At 47.5% G+C, this 22,637-nt stretch overlaps 8 protein-coding genes across 8 annotated transcripts; 3 read left to right on the top strand and 5 right to left on the bottom strand.

Moving 5' to 3' along the window:
* Positions 1-205: 205 nt before the first annotated feature.
* BHQ10_003386 (uncharacterized protein) lies at positions 206-764 on the top strand (the record flags this gene model as incomplete). The annotated part of the gene is made up of 2 exons (XM_040875636.1): positions 206-550; positions 603-764. The coding sequence occupies 2 exons, from the start codon at positions 206-208 to the stop codon at positions 762-764; spliced, it is 507 nt and encodes a 168-aa protein (XP_040731890.1).
* A 3,181-nt stretch (positions 765-3,945) lies between these two features.
* BHQ10_003385 (uncharacterized protein) lies at positions 3,946-5,779 on the top strand (the record flags this gene model as incomplete). The annotated part of the gene is made up of 8 exons (XM_040875635.1): positions 3,946-4,234; positions 4,309-4,398; positions 4,466-4,481; positions 4,547-4,718; positions 4,783-4,850; positions 4,917-5,037; positions 5,094-5,598; positions 5,661-5,779. 8 exons carry the CDS (start codon positions 3,946-3,948, stop codon positions 5,777-5,779), a joined length of 1,380 nt encoding a protein of 459 aa, XP_040731889.1.
* A 543-nt stretch (positions 5,780-6,322) lies between these two features.
* BHQ10_003384 (uncharacterized protein) lies at positions 6,323-8,158 on the bottom strand (the record flags this gene model as incomplete). The annotated part of the gene is made up of 4 exons (XM_040875634.1): positions 6,323-7,711; positions 7,766-7,852; positions 7,963-8,009; positions 8,080-8,158. 4 exons carry the CDS (start codon positions 8,156-8,158, stop codon positions 6,323-6,325), a joined length of 1,602 nt encoding a protein of 533 aa, XP_040731888.1.
* A 593-nt stretch (positions 8,159-8,751) lies between these two features.
* BHQ10_003383 (uncharacterized protein) lies at positions 8,752-9,446 on the bottom strand (the record flags this gene model as incomplete). Its single annotated transcript, XM_040875633.1, has 2 exons — positions 8,752-8,886; positions 8,946-9,446. 2 exons carry the CDS (start codon positions 9,444-9,446, stop codon positions 8,752-8,754), a joined length of 636 nt encoding a protein of 211 aa, XP_040731887.1.
* A 974-nt stretch (positions 9,447-10,420) lies between these two features.
* On the bottom strand, positions 10,421-14,611 carry BHQ10_003382 (uncharacterized protein; the record flags this gene model as incomplete). The annotated part of the gene is made up of 9 exons (XM_040875632.1): positions 10,421-10,824; positions 10,878-11,425; positions 11,474-11,721; positions 11,767-11,858; positions 11,910-13,607; positions 13,670-14,152; positions 14,202-14,247; positions 14,312-14,551; positions 14,609-14,611. The coding sequence occupies 9 exons, from the start codon at positions 14,609-14,611 to the stop codon at positions 10,421-10,423; spliced, it is 3,762 nt and encodes a 1,253-aa protein (XP_040731886.1).
* A 983-nt stretch (positions 14,612-15,594) lies between these two features.
* BHQ10_003381 (uncharacterized protein) lies at positions 15,595-16,396 on the bottom strand (the record flags this gene model as incomplete). Its single annotated transcript, XM_040875631.1, has 3 exons — positions 15,595-15,976; positions 16,035-16,305; positions 16,363-16,396. The coding sequence occupies 3 exons, from the start codon at positions 16,394-16,396 to the stop codon at positions 15,595-15,597; spliced, it is 687 nt and encodes a 228-aa protein (XP_040731885.1).
* A 367-nt stretch (positions 16,397-16,763) lies between these two features.
* BHQ10_003380 (uncharacterized protein) lies at positions 16,764-17,696 on the bottom strand (the record flags this gene model as incomplete). The annotated part of the gene is made up of 2 exons (XM_040875630.1): positions 16,764-17,585; positions 17,637-17,696. The coding sequence occupies 2 exons, from the start codon at positions 17,694-17,696 to the stop codon at positions 16,764-16,766; spliced, it is 882 nt and encodes a 293-aa protein (XP_040731884.1).
* Positions 17,697-18,363: 667 nt separating this feature from the next.
* On the top strand, positions 18,364-22,000 carry BHQ10_003379 (uncharacterized protein; the record flags this gene model as incomplete). The annotated part of the gene is made up of 4 exons (XM_040875628.1): positions 18,364-18,675; positions 18,733-19,175; positions 19,229-21,326; positions 21,377-22,000. 4 exons carry the CDS (start codon positions 18,364-18,366, stop codon positions 21,998-22,000), a joined length of 3,477 nt encoding a protein of 1,158 aa, XP_040731883.1.
* Between the last annotated feature and the right edge of the window lie 637 nt (positions 22,001-22,637).

Genomic DNA, 22,637 nt, shown 5'->3' with positions numbered 1-22,637 from the left:
CAGGTAGGTTACATATATTAAGAGTACAATTATTTCCCAATCGTGCCTGGAAAATCAGAAACTTATTTCTCGGTTCTAAAGTTAAGACACCACATGTCTCTGGATTGAAGGTATATAAACGTCCGCTAGGTGCCGAGTTTGTGTGATTTCAATTGCGAGTGGGAACAGAACACCATCTAACATATTTCTCAACCGACCAGTCAGAATGTCATTCAACTCAAACATCATCGGGCTCGTCAGCCTTATCGGCCTGTCTGCTTTGACCTCCGCTCAGGTTTTCTCTGGCCAGGGACATGTAGTTCCCGCCGTTTGGGCCAGTGGCACTGTTGGTGAGGCCGTTGGCTGTCTCACTAACGCCGGTCTTTGGACCACTGACTCTGCAAACTGTGGCACATTCACTGGTGTCGCAACAACTCAATCCGGTACGGTCGTTTCGACTATTCTCAGCACAAGTGCTGGTTACTGCAACATCATCTCTGGTGGTAATATCAATGACCACTTGTCTTACGCGTGTGGCAACCCTGATGCTGATACTGCAACCGCCACTCCGGTGAGATACATACAGTTACCTCACAGCTCTCAAATTTCTAATATACGTGCAGGTCTATAGCTTTTCATCGGTGCCTTTCCTCGGATACGGGGAATACTGGGATCTTGGAGTGACTGGAGGAAACCCTCCTACTGGAGATAATACGTCGAGCTTTCACATTGCGGGAGACGAGGAGACTGGTGACCTGTGGGTTTTGACTTGGAAAGCTCTTTAATCGAATGCTATTTTGATGAAGACTCGGTTCCCGATGGTTATCTGGTCGGTCGCTACAGTATTTCATCTCCAACGTATTTTATTGACGCTGGCTGAGATATACACACACTAAGGCTTTTGTACATTGGAGGTTCCTCGCCTAAAAAGAAACCACGCTCATACTTCCGACTCTTAAGTCTTCCTGGTACTAGCCTACTCAAATTGGTAGTTGTCCAGTCAGAGTACCGGAATATCAACAATCAGAGTAGAATTAAACATGGGGTAGAAATCCCACGTAGGAGTCTAAACTCTAAACCCCTCAATCTACGTAGCACGGCAGGAAATTACTACCTAGTGGTGAAAGGAGTGGCTTCAGCTATCAAATAAAGCAACATAGTCTGGGTACTGACTGCAGGGCTGCAGCGGCCGCTTTAATCCGCGCAAACCACGCTGCTTGCAAGGCTGGCCACTACAGCAGGCGGTTCGAGATCCATTACGATGAGGTCGACACGCGAAAGGCACCTCTCCCCATTTTTCCAGTCTATATAGGTAGTATTATACTTCCGGTCTTATTCAATGGAAAGGATGCCACACTTCCATCCATTAAACTTCATACAAGAGACATAAGAAGAGTTGGAGATTAATTTAATAAGTTTTGATCGTCTCTAGACAAAACTCTAAATCTCAAAAACAACTCCACACGCGGAGTACTACAATCCTCGTCAGTAGTTAGATAGTTTCCTGTTTTGCGGGGGAGTGAGATTTTGAAATTTGGAGATCTTCAAAGCGATGGAATTTAAGTTTGTGTCCGCCGCTATTCATCCCGGCTGTTAAGGCAAAGGCCATCACGAGGATGACTTCAACGCATTTCTCTGTCGACACTGCTAAAGTTATGGCCATTTTATAATGACTCAAAGGTCACTCACCCTCTGAATCAAAGAGAAACGGTGAGCGATCAGCTGACTAACAGCAAGATATAGCAACACTTACAATATACCGCAATCTACCCAAATAGGCAAAAATCAGCTCCTAGCTTACTTTTCGTCCCCGACTCCCCGAGAGCAATTTATATTGGCGAATCAGATACATTCCAGACACACCGTCACGGTCCTGAATAACAGGTGGCCGCGATCGATTCACTGGTCACTTACTCCAAATATAGTTGAATCAATTATTGTGTAAGAAGGTGTGAGAACGGATGGTGCGCGGATGGTGCGGAGATAGAGCACTGGATGCAACTGTAATGTAAATGGTTAGTCCCATCACATCTACTTTCTAGTTACTCTGTGAAAGAGGCGTAGCGAGCACTTTTCCGCTATTTGGCGCCTTTGTATGGTCTTAATATGCAATGCTAATTATAACACGGACTGTCGTGACCAAAGCAGCTAAGCTTTACTAAGCTTTTTGGCTTGAACAAACTAGGTAGCAGGTACCGCTTCGATCATGAGATTGACCAAGGCCGCTCTGTAATGGCCGGACTCCATTTTAAATAGATCGGAGTGTATTCTCCTTCTACAGATGAGATGTCAATTGTAGTTTATACCTGTTCTAGCCTTTGGATAAAAGCCGTTGTAGCAAAACATTAAACTAGCAGGTCCATCAATACATAGCTTACAGACTCAATAACATCAACATCATGAGATTCAGCTAATATACGAACTTCATTGGAGGACTTCGGAGGTAGATGATGAGTTCCGCTCGCGAATACACCTATGTTGCATACAATCCTTGTCTATGCATGCGCTTAGCAAATCTTGTTCTTCCGCTTGCCGACTTTGACGACAAGGGGGTCGCCTCGTGGCGGTTATTTGTCTGTTATCAATTCTCTCAAATCTGCTTGATTAGAAATTCTGCTTTTTAGATATAAGTCCTTTTGCTTTTTTCAGTGATCTTGTACCGTAATTGGTCGGTTGTTTAAATCACCATTGCAACCACTCCGATAGCCCTAATTGCCGCTGTGTGTCCACGAAGATGTCGATCAATCTATAAATAAGCTTCGGCGCCGCATTTAATCATTTCGCCATCGACTCAATTCCAAGCTTTAATTCCGAGCTGTGATCTACGTATTGGAAATTTTGCATTGTGCAGCCACAGTCACAAACAGTTGAAATTGAACCGACCTATAGGTGAGCTATGGTAAGCGGGGAAGGTTGCTACAAGCTACTAGATTATGGCACCGTTTGTACGATCCGGCTAAATCGGAAAGCGCAATGTATGAGAGTATAGATCGATAGAAGACGGCATGGCTGCATTCCTTAGGTGAGGGGCAACGGCCGTGAGACCCAATATTAGCTGATATTGAATGGGGGCACCAATCAATTGTCTTCTCCTGTCCGGTCCTATTCAAAGTCAAGATGTGACAGGCCACGAATGGAAGGTAACTCATCAATGAGAGCCGGAGAAGAGTAGCTTTTTGGCTAGTTCTGGCTCTAATTTATATCTGTTTGAACAAATCCATTTCATTCGGTAAACCAGATATCTTGAAAAGTGATATATTCTGCCCCGGCCTACATTAGGGCTGACTACGGTGGATACTGTCACATAGTTTCTCCCCTGCTTACCTAGGTAGGTAGTAAGTGGCGAGTACATTCACTCTATTCTATGTAGAATGCAGATCAACTGCCCCGTCTAGACTCACGTGCTCGATTGAGATCAAATATTGTAAACCTCCTCGGATGCGCATATGCCCATCAATGGATTCTTTTTTCTATATATAGGGCTCAGAATGTGATGAAATTCGAGGAACTACATAACAAGTCGGGATTTTGGTGATACAAGATCCAAGTATAGCAACAAGATGGACACTTCAACATTCTCAGTCCGCTGCGATCCTAGATTGGTGGTTATCGATTGGCCATCCTGCGAAATGTGAGGGGTAAGACTTTTGCAATTGTAGCCTTTCTGACGTCGGTGTGCGGAGAGAGAGGAGAAGAAGTTGTTTTCTGTTGGGGGGTAGATTCTCATGAGTGCAAGTATCTGACGTTAACTTGATCCATGAAATTAGAACCGCCGTTTTCCGTATCTGAAAGGTAAGTTGCAGATGTGCCCAGGTGAGGAGTGACTATAAAAGGAGCCATTGGGCCCTCCTCTTAACTCCCCGCTGGAGACTATCGAGATACCTACTTACCTATCCCTGGGCCTACAAATCCTTCCATAAGCTTTTCTTTCTTCTGGGTAAAGTTAACTCTCAACCATTGCCCAACATGATATTATACAATACCATCACCACCCTCACATCTCTCCTTTTAACAATCAAACCCTCAATCGCCGCTCCAGCAGCAGTAGCATCCTCAAATCCTCTCCGAGGAGGTGAAAACCTAATCGGCTATTCACCCACCAACACAATATCAAACGAGAACACAGAGACAATTTCCTATCAGCTCGCTGCGGGACAGACTGATGCCGCAAATTTGGGGGTGTACCTGAACTTTGAAGATGTTGAGAATCCGCAGCCTATTCGTGGGAGTACGGGAGGTACTGACCCTGGGCCTCGTAAGTTCTTTACCATTCACATTCTACAGTCTAAGAGATATTTGTACGGAAACGGTGGCTAAGGACTGGTTTAGGTAATGTTGAGATGGAGAAAATGTATTCTGACAAGCTTGCACCTCCTGGGACTGACTCTGGAGCTACCATCAATGCCCAATGGCCATTAGGTATGCTTTCAATTCTTCTCTATCTGAACATGACATGAGTCAAAGCTCGCTGCTAAATGACAACCAGCTCTCAGCGGCGTGACGTACGTGAACCACTATCATATAATTCTGACTATGTACACCTAACCCTCTTTTTGCCAAAAAACAGTCTAGGAAAAGGCAAATCCGGCTGGTCCCGTCAACAAAACATTGACGTCCTTCCGGCAGCCACCGAAATGGCTGGCGTGAACATGAGACTCGAAGCAGCCGGATACAGGGAGTTGCATTGGCACGTTGCGGCCGAATGGGCTCTTGTACTAAACGGATCTTGTAGAATTCAGGTATTTATCCTTTTCTTGATGTCTGAGTCCTCATTTCTGAAGAAAGTGACGCTAATTGCGAAAGGCCGTAAACGAAGATGGACAGACATTTATCGACGACGTCGGTAAAGGGGATGTGTGGTTTTTCCCAGCGTAAGACATCATCTCGACATCTCCCCGTCAAAGCCTATGGTATATCTAAGAGCTGAACCGCTACAGAGGAATCCCGCATAGCATTCAAGCACTCGAGGACGGCGTCGAGTTCATGCTCGTCTTTGACAGTGGCTCATTCTCCGAGACAAATACCTTCCTAGCAACAGAGATCTTTGCGCACAACCCAGTACATCCTTTTCCCCTCAAAATGTGAAACTACAGTGACTAACCAACGACAAACAGAGAGAAGTCTTATCTAAAGACCTCGGCGTCCCTGTCTCCTCCTTCCAAAATATTCCCTCCGACAAACTCTTCATCTTCCCCGGCACACCAGCACCCACAGACATCCAAGCCCAAAACATCACCGGGTCAGCAGGCTCCGTCCCACAAACCCAAAGTTACTCATACCACTTCTCCGAACAACCAGCCCGACAACTCGAGGGCGGAAGCGTCAAAATCCTCGATCCACTAAGTTTCCCAATTGCTTCAAGCTTTTCTGCTGCACTCGTGACCATCAACCCTGGGGGTTTGAGGGAGATTCACTGGCATACGTCAAGCGATGAATGGACATTCTTCATCCAGGGACAAGGCCGCGCGACGCTATTCACGCCACCAAGTGAGGCTACGACGTTTGATTATCTAGCGGGCGATGTGGCATATTTCCCCAAGTCGAATAGTCACTACATTGAGAATACAGGGGATGAGGTTTTGATTGTTTTGGAGGTTCTGCAGGCGGATCATTATTCTGGTATGTCTCCCCCCGTTGACTGAGGCCTTGAAATCCTTCATGATGCTGATGAGTTGGTGTAGACATGTCTCTCGCGCAGTGGGTTGGGTTGACGTCCAAGCAGATTGTGCAGGATACGTTGAATTTGACGGATGAGACGTTGAGTCAGTTTACAACAGAGAAGAAGATTGTTGTTTCATAGTGCTGCTGCCGTCAGCGGATATTATTATTTTCTGTAGTTTGGTGTAATTAGCTTCAACCGTGTGATGGATTCATTTTTGTTCTGAATGTACCAACAGCGACGTAGATACCCTAGCCATAAACCTGGCGTGGTGAAAATCGAACGATTTGCCTATTATCATACGTTGACAGAGTTTATAAATGAAATGATTTGGTATGCATAACACAAAGAATACATGGACACGAACCCGGTCCTATCTACCACCAGAAACGCCATGATGAACGAACTTTAAGCCTTGAAGAACCGACGCCCAAATCCAAGCAAAACAATGAACGGGATACACTAAGCCAGCCGTTATGAAATAACTTAAGGAGATAGAAACGACTGTGCTTTTGCAGAGGGAAATAGGAAGACTGCATGGTAGAAGCGTGATCGGGAGGATTGATAAATCTCGTCTCGAGTGATTAGTACAAATAGTGTGTATGGTATGGATGGATGAGTATGATATGAATGAGTGTTGGGGTGATATAAGTCGACGTGAAGGACCATTTTTCAAGGCTGTATTCACTTCTTCGGGCAGCATTGTCCACGAGGACACTCGTCGTCACAGTCCAAAAGGCAAGCGTTATCTTCCCGGAGACTGCTAGCACTACTTGGAATGCGTGTATTGTCCGTAGCATGGGATGGAGAACCGCCAGTTTGACTCTCAGTATCCGTGTCTGGAGCAAATTCAGGCTGGATAGTGGACGAATGGATTCCATAAGCATGTAGACAGCGACGAATCTCCTTTGCAATCTCCATGTAGCTGTCAGATCCTTCATCTTTGATTTCGCTCCCAACTTGGATATGTATGGACGCAACAAGCTTGGTGTCACTCAATTGCCAGACGTGCAGATGGTGCGAGCTCAAGACACCCCGAATGCTGTCGATGTCCTCCTGGATATGGTCAATGCTCATTCCGGCGGGGACAGCCTGCAGAAGAATCCTGGAGGCAGCTTTGCAGAGTGGAATGGCAGAACAGAGAATGATAATGGTGATGACGAGAGAAATACCCGGGTCCACATAGTATTTCCAAGAGTATGGGCTCAGCCAGATGATTAATGCAGAGGCAATGACTCCAATGTTGCCTAACGCGTCACCCATGACGTGCAAGAACACTCCGCGCATGTTGAGATCGTGCGAATGTCCTCCGTGTGCTTTCTTTCCTGTCTTTGGCTTGGCGTGGTTATGGTTTCGATGAGCGTCGTCCTTAGCTGCCTTCGAAACTGCAACACTGTCTCCGTCGACGTAGCGTGGTGTACGGGCTTGAGCTCCAAGAAGTCGAGTACGCTCAGTCACAGCAGACTCAATGTCACCGCTATCTTCCGATTCCGTTACAGATGCACTGTCATCAAGGTGGCTGGCATTGATAATGTTTTGATATCGGTCGCCTGGATGCACGTAGATGCCTTCTAGATTACCAAAGCCTCTCGACCCGCGAGACGTGCGTCGAGCGTGTTCGCCCTTTGCTGCAGATGACTGTGATGGCGAAGCCGAATAATTCTCATTGCCAATAATTTGAGGACGCTCCCCAACATCTTCGGTATCAGTACGCAGAACGCCCACCACGTTCTGAGGCATAATGCTAGCAACGGTTTCTCTTTCGTCGGCCATCTTCTGTGTAGTATGTTCGTGGAGATGACCTTCCTCCGCTGCATGCAAATCTCCCTCGTCGCCGTGTACGTGGTCATGTCCCTCTGCTTCCGGCCCATGGCCATGCGAGTGATCGTGGAAAAGAGCCAGTCCGAGGATGTTGGAAAGCAGACCAAAGCAGCCGACAATCATAACCAGCTTGGGGTTCTTCACTTCTTGCGGTTCGAATAGTCGTTGGATCGCTTCAAGGAAAATGGACATACATAGCGCAACTAGGAAGACACCGTTGACGAGGGCTCCCAGGGTTTCCGCACGTTGCCACTATAGTTGTGTTAGACTTATTAACCATAGAATCATTACAGTCGATTGACTTACACCGTAGGTATATGTCTTGGAGTTGGACTCTTGGTTAGCGACCTTGACAGCCCATAGTCCGACGATCAAGGAGAGGACATCGTTGAGCTATCAGTGGCGAGTTAGCAAACATTCTCCGTTGACTGATAGTCCAGTGTTGGCGTGACCGCAGGACCATCATCGTCTAAGAAAACAAGCTGTTTCGATGAAAAGCGTACCATATGAAATGAATCGGCAACAAGGGCGAGCGAGTGTACGGCATAACCTGTCGGATAACGAACCCATTAACTAAGCTGTCCATTTCAACACAAGAGCTCACAGCAAAAGCAACATACCGACGATTAATTCAAGAAGGAAAAAGGCCGTGTCGATGACCAACAGGATAATAATCCTGTTCGACTTTGAGAGAGCCATTGCTAAGAGAAAGCGTTGTGGCGCCGTAAGGGCGCGATTTCACGACGATTGAAGCAAAAGCCTGGCCGGGTGGTCGCGCATCGGACTTGGATTTCCGAGAGGTTTAAATCAACTAATTATCGGGAGGAGTCAAGTTGCACGCAAGCAAGAATGAAGAGAGAATGACGCCAGCATGGATGAACGAAGGCGGGAATGAGGGAGAGATAAATCAATAGCAAGGGGAACTATTGATGTCTCTCTTTCTTTAATCGCCGAGAATTCTTCGTCGGCCCCTCGCTCTATTGTATGGGTTGACGCAATCTTCACGGTTTGCCGTCCGCCCTTTCGGTTGTTCCGTTCCGAGATTAGTCAACAAGGTACTCACCACATGATGTTTTTTTTCCTAATTTGTGCCTATTGTTGAGTGTGTGGACAAGGGCTTGGTATTGTTTTCGCTAAAGCTTTATAGGTTATCGTAATTCACAGTGGCAGATGCTGGTTTACTCCGGCTGAGTCCATATCTTTCGTGGCGAATCTTCCAGGTACGCGTTTTTGTCTCCGTCCATGAGTCAATCATAGATATTCTTCATTGTGATGGTTATAGCTACAATACACTAATTAAAGAACTTGCTAGCCAAGCCCAGCAAGCCAGAAGGTCCACCAGTGCCGCCAAGACCACCCTGTCCTTTGGTGTACATCTTGAAGGCCATCTCAGCAGCCGAATTGATAGCAGACTGCTTGTCGCCGCTCTGGAATGAAATGTATTAGTGGACCTCATCTAAAGCCGCGCCAAAGAGAAACAACTTACAGCATTTCCATTCGCACTCTGCTGATCGAACAACTTCTCAGCCTCTGCCATTGCCAATCCAATCAACTGGTTCTGTCCACCACCACTAGAACCACCACTCGTGAAAGCCTTCAATGCCTGCATGGCCGCACCGGCACCGAGCTCATTAGAGCTAGCAGGACCGCTACTGCCACCTCCACCACCGTAGAGTTTCTGGTGCGAGTCCACCATGTGTTGCTGATCAATGTCCTGGTTGGAGATGTTGCCATGCTGTTCTTGGAGATAGTTGGCTGCTTGGCTGAAGTAGGACGAGCTGCTGCCGCCGTGGTTCTCGGCGTGGTTTACAACGTCTGAGAAGTCCGGGGCATTGGCGCCGTAGTTGCCTCGGTATTGCTGGTCTCCGTAATCCTCGCGGCGCTGGCCCTGACCCTGACCCTGACCCTGACCCTGGCCGTAGTTGCCCTGACCGTAGTTGTCGCCATATTGTTCGCGGCCTTGGCCGTAGTTGTCTCCGTACGACATTGTTAGGTGGTGGTAGGTTTGTTATGAGATAGATGAATTGATTTGTAGATATGCAGGAAATGATGGATGAAGAGGATGGTAAATAAACAGCTCAAAAGAGGGGATCGAGATGGAGGGGTCAGGCCAGGGCCAGCCAGCGAGCGTGTAATCTGTTTACATACACTACGTAATGTCCAAGTTTATGAGCTACCATTGGTGGCTTGCTATGAGGAGTGGGATGCAGCGGGGCATCTGATCGTAATGATCGTACGGACCTCAGTATCATATCCAATCACGATGCTTACAGCACCCACCTTTAATACGACCCTGTAAAATGAAACCCAATGCGAGACGCGCGTTGACGTTTGTCTAGTTTGTCTCATTATATGTCCTATTCCAACCCTATTTCTTATACGTAGTAAACTGAAGACGATTGTTACAAAATTTACAGTGAAGAGACACATTGAAGAGCAAAAGGTACACGGTTAGGCGCATATATCAGGTTAAGATTGACGGATCAACTCCAGTGGTCAGATGATGGTGTCAGCCCTCAAGGGTTGATGCTGCAGCTGCAGTTGCAGTCGGCTTTGACGGGGGCTCTTATGGCTGAGGGCAATTTAGGAGGGTATGATGTTGTTATTAAATATGTATAAGCCATACATGCTTAGGCTACCAAAAGGAACATGTGATTCTTTTGTATTTCACTCACTCAGACGGAGAGATACATACACATTCTCAAGACGCAAACAGAGAAATCAATTTATGCATGCCACCGAAGATGGACCGAATCACTCAAACCATTCATGCATATGCTCTAAAAAATCATTGAGAAGAGAAAGCAGAAACAACATAAATAAGGCAAAAACTTTGCTTTTGGAGCTGACTATGCGAAGAACACCGCTCGCACGTTGTCCAAAACCATAATAGTAGAGAAGAAGTTTGTACTAAAGTCGATCAAGATTTGAGATAACAGGTAAATAACTAACTCAACTCGTTCACCAATCATCCTCTTCCTCATTCGAAGGACGCATAGCACTTTGTCGCTGTCGCAGAATCTCAGCTAGACCTCCTGCCAAACTAGCATTTGAGCTACTGTTGGGCGTCGCGCGACCACTAGCTCCTCCAGAGGAATCCTGTGAGTTGATGCTAACAGCACTGTCACGGGTGGGTGGTGCCAGGGGCTTGCGTCCAGCGGCAGTGGGTCTCTTTGCTGGAGGTGCGGGAGGTGCAGGTTTGGCCTTTGCTGCTGCGGCCGCGTTACCATTGGGAGCAGCTTTAGGCGCCACAGGAGGTGGAGGTGGCGGGGTGGGTTTAGCTGCTACGATTGCAATTTCTTCGAGGTAGGCTTCTGGTGTCCATCCTTGGGCGGATGTTGTTGTGTTCATGCATAACCACCATCCTGTTGAGTGTAAGCGTTTCTCAGTAATATAGTAGAAAAAGATTTTGACGTACCATTTCCTTCCTTGGAGACAATCTGGATGATCTCTCCCGCATGGATTGTAAGCTCGTTAGGCCGGTCACTGGAGAAATCGTACAACACCTTGGCGGAAGGTTTCTTGGGAGCTGCTGGGGCCGCCGCGGGAGGTGCCGGAGGTGGTGGTGGAGGAGCACGGACAGACGCCTGAGATGTTGTACGATTATGCGAGGCCGCAACGGCTGCGATTGGCTGAGGTACGATACGTTGAGCGGCTGCTGGCTGGGGAGTAGCCGCAGGAAGAGCTTGGGGTGTCGGTACAGGTCGTGGAGTAGTGCCGTTCGGTCGGTTACCACTAAGCTTAGAAGGACCACCATTGGGACCACCAGGGCGCAAGAGTTTACCCTTGGTAACTGGCCGTGCAGCAACTGGCTTGGGTCGTGGAGTGGGTTTAGAGACTGAGCTAGGAGGTTCGCCAGGTCCTGTATGAATGCTGCCACTTTTGTACACATCATCGCGAGGAACAGCTGGGTCCTTGACAGCTTTGACTGTGGCCAGTTTTCCAGGCTTCTTGTTATATTCAATTCTAATATTTTTTAGCACGTGTGGTTTGTAAAAGGGAGAGTAGACTTACGATTCCCCGATCTTCAAGGTCAACTGTCCCCTCATAGCAGTATTCAGGTGAGTGAAGAATTCAGTCTTGAAAACACAGTTTAGAAGCGGATCGGGTTCTTGGGAGCCAACCACTATCGAGAACCAGTCGTCCTTCAGATTCGTTGTGCTAATATACTTGATAGCTCCGAGGGAAATTGTGCGCTCTGATGAAATGGAAAGTTGGTTGTTGACAATCGCTTGAACGATGATATAGATATTGCGAGAAGTCTAAAAAGTTAGAGTCATATTGTTAAATCCAAAAGGAACACTCACCAAAACAAGGACACGAGGCATAGGCTTACTGGAACGACCAAATTTGGCCACCAGAAGCTCGCAACGCGAAGAAAATAGAATATTGTCAGATGCTATACTAGTTTTTAGCACAGGATATGAGCAATGTGGATGCAGCTTCTTACCACTAACGCCGGCGCTACTGCGGATAATCTCGCCAGGACCACCGCTTTTTCCAACGCCAATATAATCACCCATGAAGCGTCGAGATCCAAGCAAACTCATACGGCGACGTTCTTTCCTACCCTGCAACAGCTTGTGACCTTGATCCCGCACTTTGATGAATTCCAAGCCGCCAGTCACCCTACGCCAGAACCGTTGGATTCGGATCGCACATTCAATGCGGTACCGCAAGTAGTTGCGCCATGCCCGTTGGATGCGAATGGCCATGTTGTGCCAGTAGCGGTCTCTCATATGTTCGAGCGCAAACAAAGTTTCCGGAGTTTTGATGAAAGCCTTCGTCACACCCATCTGATATTCCTCAGCCGGAATACCGGTGTCCTTCAGGATTTGTTTGGCACCAGACTCCGCGTCTCCCGTCCATGTGTAATCACCAGCGTACGACGTGTGCTTTGACAATAAATAGAACCGCTCAACAAACTTATCAAACGTCTGACGATAAGCAAAACCGGCTCGTCGAATACGAACGTTCTCTTGTAGACCGAGATACTTGATCTGGTGAAGCACGTTCGCACCATTATACTCATTTGGCGATTTGTTCTCATTAGGCTTAATGGTTCGAATATAAGAAGGTTGGCATTTCATCAGCGTAGTTACCAGGTCGTTTGCGGAAGCTTTGATCTTATCACCGGCAGTAGGTGGACGTCGCTTGTCGTCCTGGTTCACTTGGTTCGGGAACAAAACATGCACAAAATCGTTACTTGAAGATCCAACCAGATTGAGTAGATCCTTGAGCAGCTGATCCTTATTCTTATCGGTCATCCCTTCCACCGAATAGCTGACATCACCAGCATAGTGCTTGATGATAAACTGTCCTTGTCGATTTTCGAAGTTGGGATTCTGACCCAGGAAATTCAGACGGCCAACAAATGTCTGGTCAGCTGCGGACGAATCGGCGTGTGCGGTTGCGCAAGCGTCATTGAGCGCCGCAAAGACACCAGGGGGTCGCTTATCCTCGATCAAAGAACAGACGACCTTGTTATCGAAGTACTTGATTGGCGTCCACTGAATCTGTTCCCGCGCGTACTCTTCCTGCTCGGCTTTCAGAGTCAATTGAATGAAGATTTGTTGTAGTTTTTCGTTCACGTAGTTGATGCACAATTGTTCAAAAGAGTTCTTTTCAAAGATCTCGAACCCGTAAATATCAAGAATTCCGATTGAGTTTGTCACGGCTTGTTTTKCCTTTAATGATTGATTCAACCGGTCGACGATCCAGTCAAAGAGATTGAAATAAATGGCCATCGCCAAGGCATCTCGCACAGCATTAGCTTGCACTCTGTTCAACGGGACCTCATATATAGAGCCTCGTCGACCACCGCGAGCAGTCTCAACGACACGAATTGTAAGGGCCTTGTTGACCTGTGCTGAGTCGACTTCAAGAAGATATGCCACGAAATCGACAGTGGATTGATCGGTGATTGTCGCGTGGGATTCATCATCTTCTGTGAATTGCACGTTACCCAACCAAAGGATGGCAGCAAGCATGCGGAAAATGTTATCTTTTTCACCCTGTGTTAACCCAATGATTCGCATGGCCTCAATGACCTCTGCGAAGTCGGAAGCATCATCAATGCCCTGCACATCGAAACATTTCGAGCGACTCGTGTAAAGATACGACTGGGGCTGTTGGATTCCGAAGTTATCTATGACATGATCGCAGTTAGTTTCGAGGCCATGACAGAAGATGGTAATGGCGATAGCTCACCTCTATACTCCTGGGGCGCAGCCTTTGTAAGCTGATAGAAAATGTGAAAGTTTCTTTCATTCGTAATCTGTCCGACCACCCTCGTCTTTTCCAACAGATAATTTGTGATAGTGGCTCCAATCGGCTCACCCTGAGCATTAAACTCCAACTCCAAATATTTACCGAAACGCGAAGAGTTATTGTTTCGCAATGTCTTTGCATTACCAAATGATTCCAAAAGAGGGTTTGTCGCTAGAACCATCTCTTTGGTCTGCTGAATAGATGAATCAGAACCACCTGACACACTTGCGATATACTGCATCAGTCGTTTGGCGGCTTCCGTCTTTCCGGCTCCGGACTCTCCTGAGATAATGACACATTGATTATCCTTGTAAGCCTTCATGTTATAGTATGCAGATTCGGCGACGGCGAAGACGTGCGGAGGGACTTCGAGTCGGTTCTTGCCACGATATGAATCGAGCACTTGGTCGGTATATATACCCACTGCAATGGAGTTAGTCGAGTCCGGCAATGCTGGCGCAATTGAACGTACAATCTCGGAACGGGTTGACGGAGACCAAGACATGGCCAATATATGTCTGTACATTTCACAAATCATTAGCAAGGAATGAGGTTTGCAAAGCGCATGGTTTAAGAACGAACATAAATCTCTCTGTTCTCAAATCGTAATTTGAGATTGTCGTTGATCGCCTCATTAGACACTTTGCTCAACAGAGTAAGATCTGAGACACCAATCTCCTTCTTCTTCGTGCTCTCGAAGGCAGCCTTCTTGACCTGTGGTTTTCCTCTGGCTTTTCGACCGTCGCCCACGTCGGCATCTCCTTTGGACCGGCCAAAGCCGCGACTGCGCTTCTCACCACCGGCAGGACGTCGCGATTGACCCTATCGAGAACAGTAGTCAGTACTGGTGTGGAATAATCTGACCGTACAATGACATACCATTTTCAGAAATCGTGAGTTGTGCCAAACCGAACCAAGTCTGACGTATCAGTTTTCGCACCTGTAGGTAATCTGGGAGTGAGGGGGAAAGGCTGGACGGAGCGACAGGTAAAGGTTAATTGTTGTCCCCTAGGCGGCTAGAATGATGTGACCCGCTCTAATCAATGGAGTAGGTTAATGCGGGAACGGGCGACAATGAGCACACCGTAGCTCGAGGGGAAAGAAAAAGACAGAGAAAATGAAGATAGTTGAAATTCGAACAAGGCCGTCGAGGACATACAAAAGATGAGAGTAGTAAGTGTATTGGGGCTGCCTTGTCTGGCCTGTCTGTTGCTGCTCTATCTCCCGCCGCAGCAAGTGGAGCCTGGGTCCTCAGTGGGAAAGCAGCAGCCAATCACAGCAGATAGCGGGGGACGCTTCTGGCCAGTCTTGGCACGAGATACGCACGCTGCGCCACACTTGGTTAGCGCCACACTTGCCGGGTTACCGACAGGCAACCGCGTCATCCGTTGTCTTGTTTCTTCTTTGACAAGACATTGAAAAGTCTGGAAGGAGGCAATTATTGTGTCGCTCTTGAGATGTATTCGTATTTGTAATACGCTTTTCACATCGCTCTAGTTTCGTCGGTCTTACAATCCATACAAACTTGTAGCCTTGATGTCCAGGTACCTGATGCCAAGACCTGCGACGTCATACCTTTGGCTTTTATTTTCTCACTTTTCGAGATGCCTGATTGGGCACTGTTCTAGAATACTTTTCCCTCTGATTTTTTTTTTTTTTTTCTATTAATAGAAAAGCATATAAACTTCTAATGAGAGGCAAAATGTGGTGTGTAAAAATTGGTAGAACTGGTATTGTTGATATGCATACATGTAGGTGGTGCACCGTGTGCACGTGCTCGGGTACAAAATATATATCATTCTTCAGATCCATGTGTTGCCTGCGACATTGCCTACGGGTTCTCTAGCTCAACTCCAAATATCACATTAGCCGTAAAGTCTCTCCTCATTCCAGAATGACTCTACGTATTTCGCAAATTGCTCACCAAGGTACTCTGAAATGAGCCGGCGCATCTCTGCTGTCCTTGATGCCGCACTCAGAGCACGTAAAGATGGGAAGAAGTCACTCAGGATGTTGACATTCTGTTGACAGGAGAGTGGATCGGAGCCCTGGACTACAATCTGCTCAAGAAGATGCAGTGGAGAGTCCGATGGTGCTTGTGACGACAATGATATGGGATTGATGCCGGCAGGCTGGTTGATAATTCGCTGAATGGCATAGTAGTGCCGTTTGAGGGATGGTACCAGCTCCTCGGGTTCGGCTAGCATAAGGATAGGTATATCTATAATCGAAGAGGAGTCGAAGAGACTGATCACGTCATTAATGATACATTCGACATGAGAATAGTAGGGATACAAACACTTACAGAGCTTGAAAAGCCACAAATGCATCGATGGTGCAGCATCGGCTTGCTTTCTGGAATGCTGTGTCTGAGTTCAAGAAAACAATGGCCACATAGCGGTATCTTGAAGCATCATTGTGCACTAAGACGAACTGCTCGATACGAGATAGAGTGGCTTCTTTGTCTGCTTCTTCAATGGCCGAGGGAGTAAGAACTAATGTGTGTAGCACGGCATCTCGCAGACGGTCTAAAACGGACTCATAGATTGCGATATCATAGGTGTCATCACGCGAACCTTGGAATTATCATCAGGCTAAAGTAGTCTCAATTGACTGACATCAGGGAGGCATACCTCCGGATGTGAATTTGACGTCGCTTGCCTCCATGATAGGATAGAGCACGTCCCAGATGGGGCGGCAGTGAAAGGAGACAGATGTGAAGATTTGGACAGTGCTGCTCATTGATATTATTCTCCTTCAGGGTTGAGTGGCAACTTTGGCATTGTGAAGTATTTGTACATGGGTGAGAGGAAATGAAAGAGATAGGAAGGAAAGGAAGGAGCGAGAGGAGAGGTTGCCTATGAATCAAACGGGAAGAACGCCCGAAGTCCTAATATATACAGCGCCCACAAGGTATGAACAACACCCAGATTAAAAGTCTATAAATATATCTATGCAGATGAGATCGATAAATCAGAATGCAAGGGTATCACAAAGTAGATGTTTCCGCAAAATATAATCAGACAGGAAGCAATCAGGACTCCTTTGGCGAAGGACTCGAATGACCGGGTTTTATAAGAGTAGGTATTATAGAATGAGTTGAATCTGTGGTAGTTGAAGGCGAAGCTGGCTCTTCTTTTTGGGTTGCAAGTGGTGTCGGTGCAACTTTAGCTGATGAAGCTGGGGTCGTGCTGGTGGAAGAAGGGAAGTATGACCGTATTTGGGACAGCCAGCCTTGATCTTCTTGCTTAGGTGCAACTTCCTGGACGTCCTCCTCCCATACCTCCGGAGGGAGAATGCGTTTCATGTGTTTCGCGGGAACTTTTCCCTGTTGAGCCTTGAGTTCTAGAAGCTCTTTCTCCAGGATACCCAGCGCCCTTCGAGCGGCTTTCTCTGACTCTTCCAACTCAACTAAGCGATCCTGGACATCAGATCGACGAGTGGTTTCCTTGCGTCTCGAGCGCCACGACTCGAAAACAATCAACCCACCAGCTACCAAAAAAAGAAATGTTTCGCTAATGAAGTTCGCACCAGAATCGATAGCTTTGGATTCGGATAACGGTCGTATGCGGGGCAGAGGTTTCGCTTTCACTTCTTCAATTGCTTTCTTCTTAGCCTCCTCCGTTGCTTCTTTCTCTGCTTGGATTTCGGCCTCCGTTTTTGCTGTTGGAACTTTTGATCTGTGTCTCCGTGCTGCTGCCTCAGCTGCTTCTTTCGCGGCTCGATCCTCAATCGCGGCTGTGTCCCGAAGAAGACCAAGTTTTAGGCGCATATCGATGCGATGGATCGTTTGTGCCATGGAGACACATAGTCGCCGGAATCTTTCATGTTCGCGGGCTTGGGCTTTGATACTATTCTGCGAATTGATTAGTGAATGAATTTATGGAATAGTAGCGGATAGACGTACCGCAATTGGCTTCGAGAGAGTACGAATAACAAGAGACGAGAGCTTCAGAGTGAGCGACATGGCCGTATGTAAAGTGTCGCGGCCAAAAGACTTCGGCGAAATTAAAGAGTACTTACACTATGACGGAGCACAGCGGGATAATAAGACGTTGCCAAGACTGCGGGCTGTTGTTGTTGCCTTAGGAGATGGGCTGGCGGACAAACGATCTTCCGGCAACGCTTGGTGTTTACGGATTTCCTAAAACAGATGAGCCAGCCACCACACTGGGTTAGTGCGAGAGCTTTGCTATGTGCCTTCCGCTTTCAAGGGACTCCATCTTTCTATGAAACCTCGATAAACAGCTTGGTCTCGGCGATAAAGTGCATTGCTTGTTCCCCTACGATCTCTAATAAATTGGCAGTTCACTGTTTTTAATTTTGATGGAACCACATTGTCTTAAATTTCCCCTGAGCCGCTGATCCTACCTGGGGTCCGTCCGTTACTTACCCGCGGATCGCAACATACCATCTGAAACGTCGTACTGTCAATATCGAACATAGTCAGGAGGCAATCGCAAACACGATACCACAACACTGTCAAACAACCGCGTCAAATTTCGAGCTCATCTTCACGTCGCAATTTTTTCTCAACCAGGAAGCGCCTCGAGATACCCATTCCATGATCCGTCAATCTATGGACAGTCGCCTTCCAATAGACGCACTCGCTGTATCCTCGTGTTAGATCTGACATGGAAGCGCTCTCCCCTCGATCAACGAATCTTCCACTGCAGAGCAAACCGTCTGCAGCGCATCGAAAGGTGGATCGTCACGCCCCTCCGGCTCCTGCGGCCGCAAAGGCTGCACCCTCTAAGATTCATGCGCCGCCACCACCTTCGATCGTGAGGGAGCCTGGGGAAGATGGCGAGGAATACTCTACGGGATTGTTTCTCGGGAAGGGAGGCTTTGCAGTTTGTTATGAAGGAAAGCTTGTGCGCAATGGCCGGGTGTTTGCGCTGAAAGTTGTTCGATCTGAAATGACGCAAAAAAAGATGGCCGAGAAGGTGTGCAACAGTTTCTTGTCTAACAGAAATCAAACGTGGCTGACAGATTGTCGTTAGTTTCGAACCGAACTGGAGATTCACTCCAAATTGCGACATCCGAATATCGTCCGCTTCCATCGCGCGTTCGCATTTTTCGACTGTACATATGTGGTGCTTGATTTATGTCCCAACGGCTCTGTAATGGATATGGTTCGAAAACGAAAGTCCCTGACCTTGCCTGAAGTACGACGATTTATGATACAGCTTTGCGGCGCAGTAAAATACCTACATAAGCGAAACGTTGCGCATCGTGATCTAAAGATGGGGAACTTGTTTCTGGATCGAAATATGGACATCAAAGTTGGCGATTTCGGATTGGCAGCGATGATCTTGTCGGAAAAAGAGGCGAAGAGGCGACAAACACTATGCGGAACTCCCAATTACATTGCGCCGGAGGTTATCGATAGAAGCAAGGGAGGGCATAACCAGAAAGTGGACATATGGTCGTTGGGTGTGATCTGGTAAGATGTCCGCGGACGGATTGATTCGTGAAGGGAATGCTAATATGAATTAGTTTCGCCATGCTTGCAGGCTTCCCCCCTTTTCAATCAAAAACACAAGAAGAAATCTACAAAAAGGTCAAGAATTTAAACTACGTCTGGCCTAAGGATAATGAATGTGCAAACGATATTCCGATAGAGGCAAAAACCCTCGTGAGCTCTTGCTTGAATCTGGATGAAGAAAAACGGCCCTCAGCGGATGAGATTGTCGACCATGAATTTTTCAACATGTATCCCGGCTGCATTCCTCGTTCTCTTGATCCTGCATGTAAACAAATGAAACCGGTCTGGCTGAAGATGGAAGAGCCCCAAGGAGATCGTATGATACAAGGCTACAGCTTGGAATACGAGAGCAAATACCGAAGCAAAGCCGCACAGATTAAGGATCCTCGAGAAAGATATGCATTTTGCAGAGAAGCATTTTACACCGAATGCGGAGTTGGGTTCAAACGAGATGGAAATCCTCGCAAATGTGCCGGCAAAGGTTCTTCCAAGACTGTCTTTTCAGAAACAACTGCCGAATCGGACAAGGGATTTTCGCCTGTTATTCCTCTACCGACCGACTTTGTGTATAAATATCCCGCCTGGTCTGACGGTGATTGGAGTGTTCCCGATAATGCCGTTCCATCAGCAACCGATTTTAGCGACTCCAATAGTTCCGATGATAGCAGTGACCGATTGACTCCATCTGACTTGCCGGAGAAGATGAATGCAGCCTCTGTAGCGAGAACGCAAGCTGCTCTTGCTGCGGCGCAGTCACGACGATTGGAAGCAAAGCCAAAGAGCCACGCAGCCACGCTTCGTCAACAAGCATTGCCTCTTCGCACATCAAGTCGAAGTGCTTCCACAATGCGAGCGCCGCCAACAAACACCGCCATGATGCATACTAGGCGGAACCCATCTGGATCTCGTGATTTACCCCCAGATTCTCCTCCTAAAGGCCTAGCCCAAAGGCCTGTCAGGATTCCCCGCGGGGTCGCTGCCTCGTACTCGGCGTCTATCCGAGACCTTGACAGGCTCGTTGCTCCTCCAATGCCTAAATCTGACAGTGTACCTGACAATCTTGGAATGGGTAAAACGCGGTCCCAATCACGTCGACAGTATGAGGCCGCTATTGATAGAGCTCCTCTGCCTCCTTTCAGCCAGGAAGAGGTGCGGTCAGCTACGCCATTGAATGATAATATGATTGCAGAACTACCTCGGTCAAGAACCATGCGAGCGCCAGGCTCGATACAACCCGAGAACCGCTCAGAAACTCCAATAGAACAACAGCCCAGATTTAAGGCCTCAAGACCACCACCCGCAGAAACTGCGCAAAGCCATGCACGAAACTCGAGCAAGTCGAGTACATCTTCCAACAAACCCCGGTCAACGCTAGGGGTCAGTCCTCTTATACACCCGAATGAAAAATTTGATCTGATACCCCGATCTTCTCCAGAGGATGTCGTCGTGGATATCAAGCTTATGCTTCGCAATATGACACCATCGGCATCGCGGACATACCGTTCCCAGCCTAAGCGCCGTCCTCATTCATATGTCATCAAATGGGTGGATTATACAAATCGCTATGGTATTGGATATATATTAGACGATGGTACTGTTGGCTGTGTGTTCAAAGGAGAGCATGGCCAAGCGGCCAGCGGTGTCATCTTGCGAGACGGAGAGAAGCATATTCGACGGAAATCTCGATGTTTAGAGAACCGGGACCAGTATGTCTACTCGGAGGTAGACCAACTCGTGCCACGGAACGGGAAGCCTATAGAATTCTACGAGAATATCGAGCAGGCGTCTGCGGAAGTTCGTGGCATGAAGCGTGTTTTGGTGCGACCTGAGAATTTCGAAGTCAAGGCCTCTAGTAGTGGAAATGGGGCCATGGGAATCAGGGTCAGAAGTGACGTTGGACCTGAGCAAGCCAAATCCGAGGCAGAAAAGGTGAAGAGAGTGAAGCTGGTTGATCAATTCGGCAAATATATGATTGGATCGTTGGGTAGACACGGAGCAGATGATCTGAACGATGAGCCAAGCCTGTCAAGAGAATCCGACGTCTGCATCAAATTCTACCAGCGGTTGGGCAATGTTGGCGTCTGGGGTTTCGGCGATGGCGCTTTTCAGGTATGCACATCATTAAAGTTTTTTTTTGTGTAGCGTACTAACTTGCACAGTTCAACTTCCCCGACCATACCAAGCTTGTGATTTCACATGGCAAGAGCAGAGGCTCGTCTCCATGGATCGACTTTTACCATCTATCGCCATCTGCAGCAAGGTATTTGTCTGCCAAAGGCAAAATGCACCCTTCCGGATTTGATACTCGCGCCGTTGCTTCAGACGAAGCGGCAACATTCCTGGCCGTGGCCAGTGACTCAGTCGAGAATAGCGGAGATGACCGATTACGCGATGTCCTCCAGGCCAATGGTTTCATGCGCAAAATGAAATTCGTCAAGGAAGTACTCAGCACTTGGGTGTATTACGGCCGTCTTGGAGGCCGACCACCCACATCTACCAACCCAAGCGGCGCCAGTGCGCAACCCACCGAAATCTTCTGGGATGGTCCACAGGAACGTCCATCCAGCGGAGTAGGGAAATACGTTTGGGTAACAGTAGGAGCCCAGGGTGGGGATGGAGAATATATTTGCATGGCACCTAACATCCCTTCCGCAACTGACCGAGACGCTGGCCTTGCTTCTTCAACCACAACCTCGCCACAAAAACAACGATATCAACAACTTCCCAATGGAGCAAGCCAGCGACTTGACAGGACTATGCGAGGAGGAATTGAGCGGACTTGATTGATTGTTTGAATAATAATGGAATCTTTTTTGGGATATCGGGATGTTTTGATTTTTCGTTTTTGTGTTGCTTGTACTTCTTTCTTTATGATTAATGACTGCCTGGGTTTTGAACGTTTGATACCAACCAAGTGTGCTGTACCTATTGACTAGCAAGCAAGCAATTCACTGGAGTTATCCTTCGTCTAGTAAACTTTCCAATCCTCCCACCTAATTTTGTACACATTCTGAGGGTAAGGAGGTAAAGAGGAATAAGCAAAGAAACCCTCCGGCCTACAATAATTGGCTCGCGATGTCGCCATAGCGGATCACACACTTTATCGGCTTCTGATTGGCCAATTCGTTAAATATCGAGGGAATAAGAAAGTAAGCTTGTATCACTTGGATCCATAGGGCTGAGTACTGCATATCATTTTAGACATGCCGGTTTGAATAGCTTCATTTTCTATATGTCTGTATAGAATAAATTTGAGGTTGATGCAACACTGGATTTGTTGAGCAAATGATAAGCCCGATTCCCATAGACCTGGTGATTGGCTTGCGAAAGGAAATATGGATCCCCCTCCAACTTCCGAACGAAGAGAGACGGAAACAAGGTTCTCGGCCGGATTTGGCTCCGACAGGACAGAATTGGGCG

Source organism: Talaromyces amestolkiae (genome assembly GCF_001896365.1).
Source record: "Talaromyces amestolkiae strain CIB chromosome Unknown scaffold5.1, whole genome shotgun sequence".
Lineage (NCBI taxonomy): Eukaryota > Fungi > Ascomycota > Eurotiomycetes > Eurotiales > Trichocomaceae > Talaromyces > Talaromyces amestolkiae.
This window is presented reverse-complemented; position numbering and strand designations above follow the sequence as displayed.